The sequence below is a fragment of the Anastrepha ludens genome, chromosome 6 (genome assembly GCF_028408465.1).
Source record: "Anastrepha ludens isolate Willacy chromosome 6, idAnaLude1.1, whole genome shotgun sequence".
NCBI classification, from domain to species: Eukaryota; Metazoa; Arthropoda; class Insecta; order Diptera; family Tephritidae; genus Anastrepha; species Anastrepha ludens.
Window position 1 is genome coordinate 88568077 of NC_071502.1, and position 14882 is coordinate 88582958.

General features: G+C 37.0%; 2 protein-coding genes across 3 annotated transcripts in view; one reads left to right on the forward strand and one right to left on the reverse strand.

The window, feature by feature from the left end:
- The window catches only part of LOC128866053 (patched domain-containing protein 3), a 120488-nt gene that overhangs the window by 39978 nt on the left and 65628 nt on the right, over window positions 1-14882 (reverse strand). The gene's annotated exons all lie outside the window — the stretch shown is intronic.
- Window positions 8968-13736, forward strand: LOC128867164 (uncharacterized). Its single transcript, XM_054108259.1, has 4 exons — window positions 8968-9496; window positions 9986-10533; window positions 10599-10816; window positions 10892-13736. The coding sequence occupies exons 1-4, from the start codon at window positions 8968-8970 to the stop codon at window positions 13734-13736; spliced, it is 4140 nt and encodes a 1379-aa protein (XP_053964234.1).

Below are 14882 nucleotides of genomic sequence, written 5' to 3' on the forward strand. Positions count from 1 at the left end.
ATTAAAATCTGAAAAAAGGAAAATTGTATGGCTTCGAATAAACATATGCCTTAAATAAATAATATTTTTAAATTGATTTTTAGAATTTCAATGAAAGAAATGACACTTTTTGCGCCATCTCTTAACACTTTCTTCTTCGATGGGGGCTGAAAAAGCTAAATCAAGATAAATTTTGTTATGAAAATTCCTCTAACTGGAGGCCTTATAAGGCTTTAAATTTAAAATTTTTTTAATGAAGTTTTTCTCTGAATTTTTTAATGCATAATCAATTTCAGATATTCAAAACTACTTTCCTCAGTAAATTTGTGAAAATTATTTGAAGTTTGTACCCAATTATAAAAAGTGTAAGCACCGATTATTCGAAACACCAATAATAACATCCAAACGGCCTTTAAGTCATTTGCGTAAAGTAGGCGTCTCGTCAGAGAAAAATAAGTATTGGTATCATTTATAAAAAGTATGAAAAGAAGCGGTCCTAGAACACTGCCTTGTGGTACTCTAGGAAAGAGATAAGCTACGAGAGTGAACGACGTCACTCTCTATCTTTTGTAACAACATAAAGTTTATTACACAAATAGAAGATAACCCAATGCAGAAATGACGAATTAAAGCCGGAAGAAGCAAGTTTAATACTTAAGTTTCTGTGAAGGATTCTGTTGAATACTTTTTTTAAAATCCGACAAAGAAAGGCTCAAAACTATAAAAAAAATTATTGCCATTTTAAAAAATAGGGATTATGGATGCAAGCTTTCAATCATACACAAAAATTCCCAATGAATGGAGATTTATTTCATAAAATCCCATTTTCCTATAAATTCCTTTCTAGAGTGACCCTGAAAGAGAAAACGTCAAAAGTTCATTTTAAAAACAATACGAGGGGTGCCTTTTATATTTCGGGATTTGGCAACCCTGGTGTTGCAATCTGGCAACTGACAGCTGTATCGCAAAGTTTGACATTTTTTGGCTTTTACGTACTCAGAACGTTTTGAAATACCAGCTCCATTTGTGTTGTGTACAGTAACTTAAAAGATTCATCTCGGTCCAAAAATGGAATTAAATCGTGAACATTTTCGTGCGATTATTTTTGACAACTTTCGGCGTGGATTAACTCAGCAACATTGCATGGATGAACTTAATTCATTTTTTGGTGATGAAGCTCCATCAAGGACCAGTGTTTATCGATGGTATGGTGAATTCAATCGTGGTCGTAGTTCACTCCAAGACGAATTTCGTGAAGGTCGTCCAAAATCAGTTGTTGTTCCGAAAACCATTGATGCTGTGCGCGAACTGATATTGCAAGATCGTCATGTGACCTATCGAGAGATTGAGACAATCTTAGGCATTAGTGGGACCAGCATACATTCAATATTGCATAAACATTTGACTGTCAAAAAAATTTGTTCGCGTTGGATCCCACACAATTTGTCAATCGCTCAAAAACAGGCTCTTGTTGATTGGTCGAAGGAAATGCTCAAAAAATACGATCGTGGGGCTTCGAAACACGACTATGACATCGTGACAGGTGATGAATCATGGATTTACGCGTATGAGCCCGAAAGTAAACAGCAGTCGACTGTATGGGTGTTTCAAGATGAGCCAAATCCAACAAAAGTTGTTCGCGCACGAAGCACTTCCAAGCAAATGGTCGCCTGCTTTTTCGGAAAAACTGGACATGTAGCAACCGTACCACTAGAACAACGTAGAACAGTAAATTCTGAGTGGTACACAACCATTTGTTTGCCAGTTGTCTTCCAAGAAATTAGGAAAACCAATCCCCAAAGACGGATCACTCTTCACCAGGACAACGCGAGCTCTCACACATCGGCTCAAACAACTGCATTTTTGAGCACCCAAAACATCGAATTAATGCGTCATCCGCCGTATAGTCCTGACTTGGCACCGAATGACTTCTTTTTATTCCCGTACGTAAAAAACAAACTGAGAGGTCAACGTTTTTCGACACCTGAAGAAGCGGTTGCGGCATTCAGAATGCATGTTTTGGAGGTACCTCATTCAGAGAGGCAAAAGTGCTTCGACAATTGGTTCAAACGCATGCAAAAGTGTATAGATCTTCATGGGGAATATTTTGAAAAACAATAAAGTGATTTTCGATGATTAAAATTTGTTTTTGTTCTCTAATCCCGGCATATAAAAGGCACCCCTCGTAATATGCGTACGAACGTGTATTTTTACTGCTACCTATACATGAAAAGTTTCAATATGTCACGCTGCCGCTAAGTGGTTTTTATTAAGATGTCAAACTCAATTTTTTGCTAATGAAAAAAATCAAAATGTTTTGAGATATCAATTTTATTACTTCCGATAGTGTACATGCAAATCAATCACCAATGTGAAGTTAATGGAAAATAATTGTAAAGCGATTCCACATGTGCAAATGTGAAGTCAGTGGAAAAAATATATGAAGAGATTTCAATTTTGCAAATTTTTTTCTTAAAATATTTTTTGCTAATTCAGTGTTTCTTTTTTTTAAATTAATTGATATTTGCAGGAAATGAATATTAAATTTCGTTTTTAGAGCGCCTTGCGTTCTCTTTAATCTGGAGAATAGGAAATTTAATGGAGTTTGCATGCTTGAATTCGATTCTTATAACATTGTTTCCTCGCACACTCTTCTGCTTCCTCCATTCCTAGTTTCTTTCACCCCGCGAAAAAATATGTTTTTTTTTTCCTTGTTCACTCCTCTCGGGATCATAGTGGCTCGACAAGACTAAGTATTGCGTTGGTTTCGTTAATATATTTGATTTCTGGCAGGGTAGGTGATTAGCCTGCCGTTACCAGTCCAAAGTAGTGGGAATGCCCACCTGTCGTTGCTTAGGAATAACGCCTTCTTACTGTTAGGAGCGCCATCTGTGTTTCATAATTTTCTGGCAGAAGGATCGCACAGATGGTTGAGGACTTTGCTAAATTTCATGTGTCTGCGCTATTACCGCCATCGCCCTTTTCCTCTTGCTGACGCCACTGATGCAATGCCACTGAGTTTGCTTGTTTTTGCAGTCACAATGCAAATAATGCGCTGACTATTGTGCGGGAGTAAGACTGGAAAGGGTAAGTTTTTGGGGTTGAGGAATGATTTAGTTTTTTTTGCGACACATTAATATTTTGAGCAATTTTGATTTTTTTCTTTCTCTTTTTTTCAGTGTTCATTGTATTTGTATAAAATCATAGCTCACTAATAAAAACAATTTAATGAAATTCACAAATTTTATGCAAAAATTAGTAAAATTTCATAAATTTTTTATACCAAATTAATGTTGCTTTTTTACTAGAATTTCCAGAAAGATTTTGGTCATGCAGTTTTATAATTCATAAAATTTTAGTCTAATAAAGTGCAGGTTTAAAGTTGCTGAAAAATCCCCTTGATTTGTTATACTCTTTTTTCCTGACGGTGTTGCGCATTTCGTCTATACAAAAAAAGCGTTGCGTATTTGTTGTGCAAAGAAATTGTAAATGCAAATACAAAAATTGGAAAAAATCAAGCAAATTTTTTAGCAGCTTTACGCTTGCACTTTGTTAGACTAAAATTTAATAGGCTAATAAACTGCATACCAAAAATCTTCCTCGAAATTATAATAAAAACTGTGGTATTTCGATGTAAAGTTTGTGGAGTTTTTTTAATTTTTGCATATAAATTAAAAATGTTATTTAGATGGCTTTTGCTAGGCAGTACAATTTACTTTTATACAAAAATAACGAGATTCAAAATCAAACAAAAGTTGTAAAAAATAGTGAAAATTGGGTAAAATTTTGATGTTCGCTCATTTTGTTGCGAGCTGTGTCTATTTATAAATCTCCATCTAACAAAGTTGTGGCAAAAACTCATTTAATTTATTGCAGTCAAGCTCGCTAATTATTATTATTTTTCAGTTTATTGCATAAACAGTAGCTTCAGGTCAAAAATTATAGTATCAAGTGTTTTAAATGACATCGTCAATAAACATAAAAAATATTCTTGCAGATGCCCACTTCAATATTATTCCCGCCTTCTACTAATAACACCTGATTATTAAATAAAATCTTAGCGCAGAAATTGCAGTAATTAACTGCGTTCTACTTCAAACTATTTAAAAATTCATTATGTATGTGCCAGTGTCAGCGAAGTCTTGCAATTACACAAAAGTATCAATAAAAATTCGAATGCTGCCGCAAACGTCTTTTTTACACACACCCGGTGTCATAATTCATGTAAAGTATTTTATATTTACCCTAAAATCTTCATCGGTGCACCAATAAAGCTCATAAAATGCATTAAGAACTGTAATTGAGTACATCAAAGTAATTGCATGGGAATTTCAATGTTTTGCTTAATAAGCGTTAATCAGTTTATTTCAAGGTGTGCCCGGTCACCAGAGCGTATGAGTGACAGTAAATGAAAATTCGCAGCGGAAATGAGCGACTGAAAGCTGTAAGATGCACGAAAATCACCAACATTTGACGCTTGAATAGACACATAGCAGTACAACAACAAAAACAACATTTTATTCAAAATATGTAAGCGTAATTATATTTTTAATCGCAATAGTAAATAGACAATGTCGTTCGCTCTTTTTTATTGGCTTTTGGCGGTCAGGCAAATTAGCGCAAGTGAATTAAAATGGACTAAGTGAGATGTTTGCTTCCTACTTTTTATGAGCTAAATAATTTAAGAATATAAAAAAATAGTTATATGTGCATTTAAATGCCTTCAAAGATTGTCACATTTGGTATTAAAAAATTTGCCATTTCTGCAATATTAGCTAAAATAATTGGCATTATTTTTGAAAACATTTTTCTTGAAATATAGTAAAGTGACTTCAGCGGTTCATAAACCTGAATGCTCAATAGCAGTACCATTTACCTTGAAGAGTATGAAATGGTGGAGTTCTTTCTGTGCTTCTAACTTGCCTTGGCTAGATAAATTAGCTTAGCTGGGAAGCTGTTTGAGAGAGAGATAAGGAGAACATTTTTTAAACAAAGAACATGCACTTGAGCTCTGTTACCCCCAGCACATTCATTCAAGATCACTCACTAAAACAGTGTAAAAAGTAGTGAAAAGGACGTGCGTATAAAGGCGCATCTATATATCGGCTGGTTTTTTAGCTGCGTAAAAAGTACCGATAACTGTGGCTTGGAAGCTGAGAATGGCAAACTGTTTTGACATTTTTGTTCAGTAAGGTTTGGCAAAAGTCATCATGACTCATTTAACACCAGAACAACGCTTCCGAATTATGCAAATTTAGTTTGAAAAAAAAAATCAAATATTTTCGCGAAGTGGTGAAGAGGACGCCGAAATGTCGTTCTCAATTTGTTGGTCTTTGTCCTTTGACTACATGGAAAATTTGACGACTACATGGAACTTGGCTAAGGTTAGGTTAGGTTATGGTGGTAGTCGATCTATACGATCAACTCACTTAGTCCTTACGGATCCATTGGACATCACTGTGCGACACGGGAACCTCATTTATTTATCTTCATTAAACCATTTTGTGGCTCTTATGAAGCGCAGGATTAGTCCAATCCCCACGCCGGATAGTTCCGGAAGAGAATTGAAAAAGTATCTACCTAGAAAACCTGCTCTGAGTTTAGCTAAGACTGGACAATTGCAAAGGAAGCGATCAACTGTTTCTTTCTCTTTCTCATCTCTACAGAATCTTTGCTTACGTACCTATAAAATACAGCTGGTACAAAAAAAAAAGTCAATGAATGAAAGAACTGAAGAAATGACCATCGCTTGCGTCGCATTTTTGCTGATTGGGCTCATTTACATTGTTCCCACTCGTTCTTCAAGGCCTCACAGTAGTGTCTTAGGAAACTATCAAAGTGGTTTAAAAATAATAAATACTTATGTTCTGAAATTTTCCATATTCTCTTTTGCTACATTTTTTTCTAGGTTACCAACTTTTCCATTCCACTCCATATTTCATGTTGGGTTTGGTAAGTTATTTTTATAAATCGAATATTTTCCGTTTCTTTCTTATTTTAACGAAATGCAAGGGTTTTTCCAAATCAAGACGAAAATCGTTCCAAATATCTTCAAAAAATGCAGAAGAAACACTTTTTTATATTTGTAACCTAATGACATTCTGTAAGTATGTATTGTGCATGTTGTGAACCCCTTAAACTCTTCTTGAAACCACCAAAATTAATGCACCTACAAGTAATTCTATGATATTTATAAGTGAACTGTAATAAAATTTTTAATTAATGGAGATGGTCTGATGGTAAGTCTTCATGTGTACTAAAGTGATAAACTCAGTTGAAGGCAAACAGTTGTATTGGAAGTTACGTACCCATAATATTAGATTTGCTTTCAGATATATTTTTTTCAAATTAACTTGACTGAAAAGAACATCTTAAGCGATCTCCCTTAACGTTTGCCTAATTAAAAGCCCCAAATAGTAACATACAAATATTAAGTTGGTAATACTTGGTCTGATAAGATCACAAAGTATTACATATATTTGATCTGATAAAGGTACTCCAATTATAGGAGTTATTATTATTATTAGGTATTTATTAGGAAAAATATATAGATATTAAACTTAATGGCAAATAAGAGCGTAGGCTACAATGACCATCGACTCCTTATAGACAAATTTTCAATATTTACTTGAAAAACAAGTAATTCGTTATCTAACATTTGAGTTTTAATAATAGCAGTTTTTGAAATTAGTATTTGCTCGTTTTGAACTATTCAAAAACAAAACAAATGTACAGAGGAGGCAACTGACACATTTCAAAATGCGAAATGCAAAATGGTTCTTAATACATTCGAGGCTGAATAGTTCGATGGAAATGTCTGGCTTACATGTATGTACAAGGTGTAAATCCATCCTATTATTTCGAGCAGTTCCCTATTTTGATTTGAGGCGAACTAGATATAATATATTTTTGTAATAACGAGCTTGCTGCACCGGCCGGCCTGCATTGCGATCAACATGCAACCAGATTATATTCATGAGACTTTGAGCATTTTCTATCATTTGCCACCGATAATTTATTTTTTAAAGAAGGGGCTTCTCAGAGAGCTTTGAGGCTGAGACAACTGGTACTTGGAAAAAAGTAGGTGTGTGGACGTGAATGTATTTCGAACTCCTTCAACAACCTAGATGAACAAGATATACCCGGTTATGATGAGAGAAGTGGTACAAAATTTGATCCTTACAATGGTCTTCATTAGATGTACTCCAAATGTTCATATAAGAGAAAGTATTTGTAAAAATTTAAATGTGATAAAGTTTCGCTAATAAAGATTCTTGCAAACAAGCGCGGAGGATTTGTCAATAAAAGACAAAAAATTTAATGCCTATACATAGATTTAAAATATGTTTCAAATGCATTTTCCGGAAGCAGTAAATTGTAATACTTGTATATCTCTCCAGCGAACTTCTAACCACGTCTACTCGCTACTAGAGAAGTGTGCTTTGATATATGTACAATCAGCTGAATATCTGGGAGCACATGTATTCCGAGAATGTTCCAAAATGAAGTGCGTAGTAGGTGTGAGTGTCGAGAGCCGGTAACGTTTTTTGGTGTCCTGAGGCAAACATATTTGTGTCCTTTGAAAATGTCAAATTAATTCGAAATTACGTATATTTTCCAAATTCTTAAAATTTTTATATAAATTTTGAATCTGGGATTCTTATCGTTCTTGCTGTAGTACGAACTATATTTTTATAACTAGTTACAAATAAGTACGACTGATAGCGCGTGCATTATTTTTTTAAGAAGAACACTGTATGCAGCAGGAATCTGCTTAAACCCCCATTTAGTTTAAGTTATAGAAAATACTTTGTATTATTCCTACAGGCATTCTTTCTTTGTTATACCTACAGGCATTCCTTCTAAAATAACAGTAGAAACATCCGATCTCTGTAACCGTACCAAAAATTAGCATGTACATACATATAATATTGTTATCATATTTGTTTTTCCATCTGTATTTTTCGTTAAGCTAACAGTGCCTGCTTTGCAGATTTGATACTATAAATAAGGCTGCGAAAATACATTGCACCCTCTTCTACTTGGTGCGTGAACAAATCCACACATTGTTTTTCACTCGGAAAAAATAATTAACAGGATTAAGAAAATACTTAATTCCTCAAAACATTGGTGACCCCGACGTGATCGAATAAATCATAATATACATATATAATTATTCGATTAACCGTATCGTTTTAGAATTTTCGTATCCCAAGTAGAAGTAATTTCGGTACGCATATTTGTACGCACATAGTTTAAAACATATGTACATTTTCGTCGCGGCCGTGAGTGTTTGTATACCCATTTACACAAGTACAGCTATCGAAGGCAAAACAGGTTGTTTTTCGCTTAAAATAAAGACATTTGGTGTTTTTTCTATTAACTGTTAACGATTAGTACGAACATAAAGACAATTAGTGCAGTGAAAAGTAAATAGAACTCAACAAAAGAAAATATATTTATAAAATGCCGAAAGAGTGTAAATCGTCTGATGAGAATCCTGGTGTGGCAGGTGAAATCGCTTTCTACAAAAAGGAAGGTAATGCGTTTCAACGCCAGCTAGATAATCTCAATAGCTTCCTTACGAACGAGCAGCTAAAAAACTTAGATGAGGCCGAACTTTCTGCGCGACTTTAACATGCTGAGCGTTTGCAGGCAAACTTCGAAAATGCACGATCAACACTTAGGCGATTGGACCGCAAGGAATTCGAGTCTGATGCTGACGAAAATTTCTCCAAAGTGTATATTGAGGTAGAGGCAAAAATTAATCGTTGGCTGAATACAAAACATAAGTCATCTGGCGCGCACTCTTCAACACTACGACAATTCTCTTGGGACGACATTACGCCGCAGCAGTTACAACGACGATCCAGGCTACCTGAGCTCAAAATTCCAGTTTTTAGTGGCTCCTATCTCGACTGGCCATCGTTTTTCAGCACGTTTACTTCAGCAATAGACAAAGACGTGGAGATGTCCAAATTAGAAAAAATGCAGTACTTGATCACCAGTCTCAGTGATGCAGCTTTAGACACTGTGCGCTCACTCGAGCCCAGTGAAGAAAATTATGACAAAGCTTTAGATTTATTAAAAGTACGTTTTGATAATAAATTACTTCATTTCCAGGCACACATAAAGGCAATTTTCGGGCTACAAGGCATGGAAATGGGCGCATCAGATGGGTTACGAAAATTAAGCGATCAAGTAAATGCACATCTTCGAGCGCTGCAAACTTTAGCAACTACTGAAGAGATATATAATAGTTTACTCATACACCTCATCACAAGCAAACTGGATAGACAAACGCACGAAAAATGGGAAGAGAATTTATCTGCACACAAATTACCTACATGGATTGACATGTCAACGTTTTTGGAAAGAAGATGCCGCATGATGGAGAATTTGGAAAACGCTATGGTCATACAGGCACCTAGCAAACAGGTGAAAAATATTGTATCTCAAGCAAAATCAAAAGCAAGCGTACTCGTTACTGTAGGTGGTGGCAAGCCCACTCCACTCTGTATTTTTTGTGATTCCAAAGAGCATTTCATTACTGGTTGCACTTCGTTTTTGAATCTCTCTCCAAATTTGCGTTATAAGGAAGCAAAAAAATTTCATTTGTGCTTAAATTGCCTACGCAAGGGTCACACTATCAAGCAATGCAAAGCTGGCAATTGCAGGTATTGCCAAGCAAAACATAACACTTTACTGCATTTAAATGGCAAGCAAGATAGTGTACCAAAATCTATTGTGGCATCTCCTGTAACAAATAGCCAGGTTACAACATCGCAATCAGCCCTATTAACATCATTAGTTGCAAGTCCCAAACCTTTAGCCTAGAAAAATGTGTCTACCAATTGTGTGCTGTTAGCAACGGCCATCATTTTAGTAAAAAATCGTGCAGGCACATTAATTCCTTGTCGCGCTATTTTAGACTCTGCGTCTCAATTAAATTTCATTACATGCCGGTTAGCAAATCAACTTCAACTTCGGTCTCATCACTCACCAGTTTCAGTATCTGGCATTGGAGAATCGAGTCTCAATGCAGACAGATGCGTCGACATATTTGCCCAAGCGCAAGATGGTCGTTTTTCGACATCGTTCACAGCTTTAATAACACAAAGAATAACAGAATATCAGCCGAATTTTGATATCAGCATTGAGGGCTGGAACATACCAAACAACATTAACTTAGCTGACCCATCATTCTTCAAAGCAAACCGTATTGATGTTTTGATCGGTGCGGAATTATTCTACGACTTAATTTGCGTTGGACAATTTAGAATTGCTGATCACCTACCAACACTGCAAAAAACTAAGTTGGGCTGGGTAGTTTCTGGAGGCGTATCAAATATCAGTAATAAATTAATAACTCTTTCGGCATTCAGAAATTTAACACCGCCACATGATAGTGCTGATACACTTTCAAACATTGTTAAACGCTTTTGGGAGGTCGAAAATGGTTTCGATTCTACTCCAGCATTATCAGAAGAGGACGCTTTTTGTGAGCAGCATTTCATACAAAATTTTCTTCGTTTGCCTTCAGGGGACTACTCAGTTAGACTGCCACCTAAATCCGATCTTGATGCTCTTGGTGAATCGCATTATCTTGCTTTACGTAGATTCAGGGCGCTAGAAAAAAACTCCAAAAGGATCAATCCACAAAACTTTTATATTCGGCATTTATGCAGGAGTATAAGGATCTTGGTCATATGTCGCTGGCATCATTTCAAGCAGACAAACCAGTTTACTACTTACCGCATCACTGCGTTAAAAAGCAAGACAGTACCACTACAAAACTGCGCGTGGTTTTTGATGGGTCCGCTAAAACTACTTCAGGGTATTCGCTAAACGATTTGTTGCTACTAGGGCCAATCATTCAGCCAAAACTTTTTAACATCTTGCTTCGCTTTAGACTTTTCAAAGTTGCACTACTTGGCGACATATGTAAAATGTATCGCTGCATTAAAATGAGTAGCCCTGATGACCAGTTGCAGTGCATTCTTTGGCGCGATGACCCATCTGAGCAAATCGAGACATACAAGTTAAACACGGTCACATATGGAACGAGGCCTGCTGCTTTCCTAGCTATTCGAGCTATGCATCAGCTTACATTTGATGAGGAGGAATCATTTCCAGTCGGCGCTAAAATCATTCGAAGAGATTTTTACGTGGATGATTTGATATCTGGTGGCGATTCAATCGAGGAGGTCATACAAATGAAGCAAGAGATCAGACAGCTACTTCTACGAGGAGGCTTTCCAATTCGAAAATGGTGTTCTAATGAAGTTGATGTTTTGAAAGATGAAGACGAAAGTAATTGCGAAAAATTCATAAAGTTTCATGATGGTACAGATGTGACAAAGGCACTTGGCCTTGTGTGGGAACGTATCTCAGACAACTTTCTATTCAGTTTCACACCAATCTTGAATTCGCAGAAAATTACAAAGCGATCTATTCTTTCAGTCATAGCGCGGTTCTACGATCCACTTGGCTTAATATGCCCAGTTATCACAAAGCTGAAGATCTTCATGCAAGCCTTATGGAAGGAAAAACTGGTTTGGGACGAAAGCCTGCCGCAATCGCTACAGTCCATTTGGTTGGACTTGTGTGGTCAACTTTCATTCGTTAGCAATCTTCATTTTCCACGATACGTGCTTGCACTGCAAGCCCGCGTCCAAATTCATGCCTTTTGTGATGCCAGTTTATCCGCTTATGGTGCTTGTGTTTACACACGCGTTGAAAAGCACGGCGTCAACAAAATACATCTTCTATGTTCCAAGTCCAGAGTTGCACCTTTGAAGTCGATCACGGTTCCGAAACTCGAGTTGTCTGCTGCGTTGTTGTTAGCGGAATTGGTTTCAAATATTTTGGAAAATAGCCAACTATCATATGAGTGCCATTGTTGGTCGGATTCAATGGTTGTATTGTCGTGGCTACGATCTGCTCCCAGTAATTTTAACATATTTGTATCAAATCGCGTAGCTAAAATACAATCGCTTACATCAGGTATGACCTGGCATCACGTTCCAACCGAACTGAATCCTGCGGATATTCTTTCGCGCGGCTGCACTCCAAAAGAGCTTCTAAATAACACTCTTTGGGCTAATGGACCTTCATTCCTCCAATTTGATTCAGCGCATTGGCCAAGCAATATGGATTTCTTATCCAATCTTCCAGAAAGACGGCGCCATGTTTTAATTGCTGCAACTCAAATGGATGAAACTTACGGTTGCAAGTTCCAAAATTCATTCAGCAAGTTACAGCGTGTGTTTGCGTACGTTTACAAATTTTGCCACATTAAATCAAAACGAACTTTACCATCAGCTGGATTTCTCACAGTCGACGACATTAAAGGTGGTACACTGCTGCTAATCAGGCATATCCAGCAAGTGCACTTCGCATCAGAATACAAAATACTGAAAGAAAACAAACAGTTGCCTTCCTGCAACCATTTACTGTCACTCAATCCATTTATCGACGACTTTGGTTCATTACGCGTTGGAGGGCGCCTCTATAATTCGAATTTAGAATTCGAGGCAAAACACCCACGTTTGCTACCTAAGCAGCATCCAGTCACTTCCGCACTCATTGAATTCTATCATCGTAAACTATTGCATGCAGGACCGCAGAGCTTATTAGCATCAATTCGTCAGCAGTTTTGGCCTATTGGTGGGCGCAAAACAGTTTCAAAAATCATTAATAAATGCTTGAGGTGCTTCCGCCTTAAGCCCAGGGTACTGCAGCAAATTATGGGTCAACTTCCTACAGACCTGGTCTCACCTTTTAATACAACAGGTGTTGACTATTGTGGACCACTCCAGTACAAATGTGAGGGGGGCAACCGGCCACCCGTGAAATGCTACGTATGTATCTTTGTTTGTTTTTCAACGAAAGCATGTCATCTTGAGCTTGTCCAAGATTTATCGACGTCATCGTTCATTGCTGCACTCAAACGATTTATCAGCATTAGAGGCAAGCCAAGCACTATTTGGTCTGATAACGCTACAAATTTTCTTGGGGCAAAAAATGAGCTAGAAGAGCTGCGAAAACTATTCGCCGATCAAAATCACAATAGAGCAGTAGCTGAAGCTTGCATTGAAAATCAAATAGATTGGAAATTTATTCCTCCCCGCTCGCCCCATTTTGGCGGCTTATGGGAAGCTGCGGTCAAGTCCGCAAAACTTCATTTTTATCGCACCGTTGGCGTCTCTATTTTAACCTTCGATGAGCTTCGCACTCTCATTTGTGAAATTTCTGCTATTTTAAATTCTCGTCCCCTTTGTCCAATTACAGAAAATCCAGACGATCTTGACGTGCTTACACCAGCGCACTTTCTCATTGGTGGGTCATTTACAGCCATAGAAGAACCAATTGTTACGCATCTAAATATGAACCGTCTAAGCCGGTGGCAGCGAATTTGTCAGATGCAGCAAATCTTTTGGCAAAGGTGGAGCACTGCGTATCTATCATTACTGCAAGAGAGGTGTAAGTGGCGAAATCCCATGGCAAACATACAACAAGGTGCTATGGTGCTTTTAAAGGATGACAATCAACCGCCTTTAAAATGGAGTCTGGGTCGGGTTGAACACACCTTCAGTGGCGCTGACGGATATGTTAGAGCAGCGATCATTAAAACAGCAAATGGGCCAGTAAAACGAGCTATAACTAAGATTGCAGCACTTCCGGTTGAAACAGATTTGGTTGAAAGCCTACACCTTCCAACGGGGGGAGTATGTATGCAGCAGGAATCTGCATAAACCCCCATTTAGTTTAAGTTATAGAAAATACTTTGTATTATTCCTACAGGCATTCTTTCTTTGTTATACCTACAGGCATTCCTTCTAAAATAACAGTAGAAACATCCGATCTCTGTAACCGTACCAAAAATTAGCATGTACATACATATAATATTGTTATCATATTTGTTTTTCCATCTGTATTTTTCGTTAAGCTAACAGTGCCTGCTTTGCAGATTTGATACTATAAGTAAGGCTGCGAAAATACATTGCACCCTCTTCTACTTGGTGCGTGAACAAATCCACACATTGTTTTTCACTCGGAAAAAATAATTAACAGGATTAAGAAAATACTTAATTCCTCAAAACAAACACTTTTAAGGCATAATTTTTTATAAATCTAATTTGTTCATTTATTTTTTTGCGGTGCCTCTACGAGCATGGTAGCAACTGCCTCTTTTGTCTCTATACTGCAGTTGACCATCATATCGAGCCGTTTGTGCGATAATCACACCTAGCGGTTGCCGTTCAGTTGGAAGTATTTACTATCTGGTAGAATTGAAAAACAATTCACACAAATCTTTTGATATATAGCTTTGTATGAAGTGCAGCGCGTTCTACCGATACTTTGTTTTATGATTGAAATGTGCAAAGAAAAAATATCTACTTGTGGCTCTGAGTTTTATTAAGAATTGGATATCTTATCACTGAATATGCTTGGCGACTTGCAGATGACATTAACTGCAGTTCTAAAAAAGCTTGTAGCCTTTTGACTGCGTCAAGTGATCGGTCACTTGACGATTATTGAAATGGATATATAAGATTTATCTAGACTAACTGCTGTAGTTTTCGCAGAGTACAGCAAGAAGTTCAGGAATTTCCTGTGCAGTTTCCTAGCATTGTATAGGAGTAGAATGAGATATTTGAACAAACCTTATTTGGTAATCTGTCAAAGCTGAATAACGTTTACTTAATGATTTTGCTTAGAATTCTAATTTCAACGGCTTCGATTTAATGCTTTTCATTCGGGCTGTTGACATACCCCTATTTACTCTTCTCTTTTTAATCTTATAAAACGAGTTGAGACAACAACTTATTTGTAGAACTAATTGGATTGGTGATCCTTCGGCGCCGCATGTAGCATTTACATGGAATGTGCTTGAGTGC

Bases quoted from the DNA above. Each gene is read 5' to 3' on its own strand.
- LOC128867164 (XM_054108259.1), top strand. From the start codon at position 8,968: ATGCAGTACTTGATCACCAGTCTCAGTGATGCAGCTTTAGACACTGTG. The intron at 9,497-9,985 runs GTATTTTTTGTG...ATCACTCACCAG, and splicing joins TGGCAAGCCCACTCCACTCT to TTTCAGTATCTGGCATTGGA. The intron at 10,817-10,891 runs GTATTCGCTAAA...GCTTCGCTTTAG, and splicing joins TCCGCTAAAACTACTTCAGG to ACTTTTCAAAGTTGCACTAC.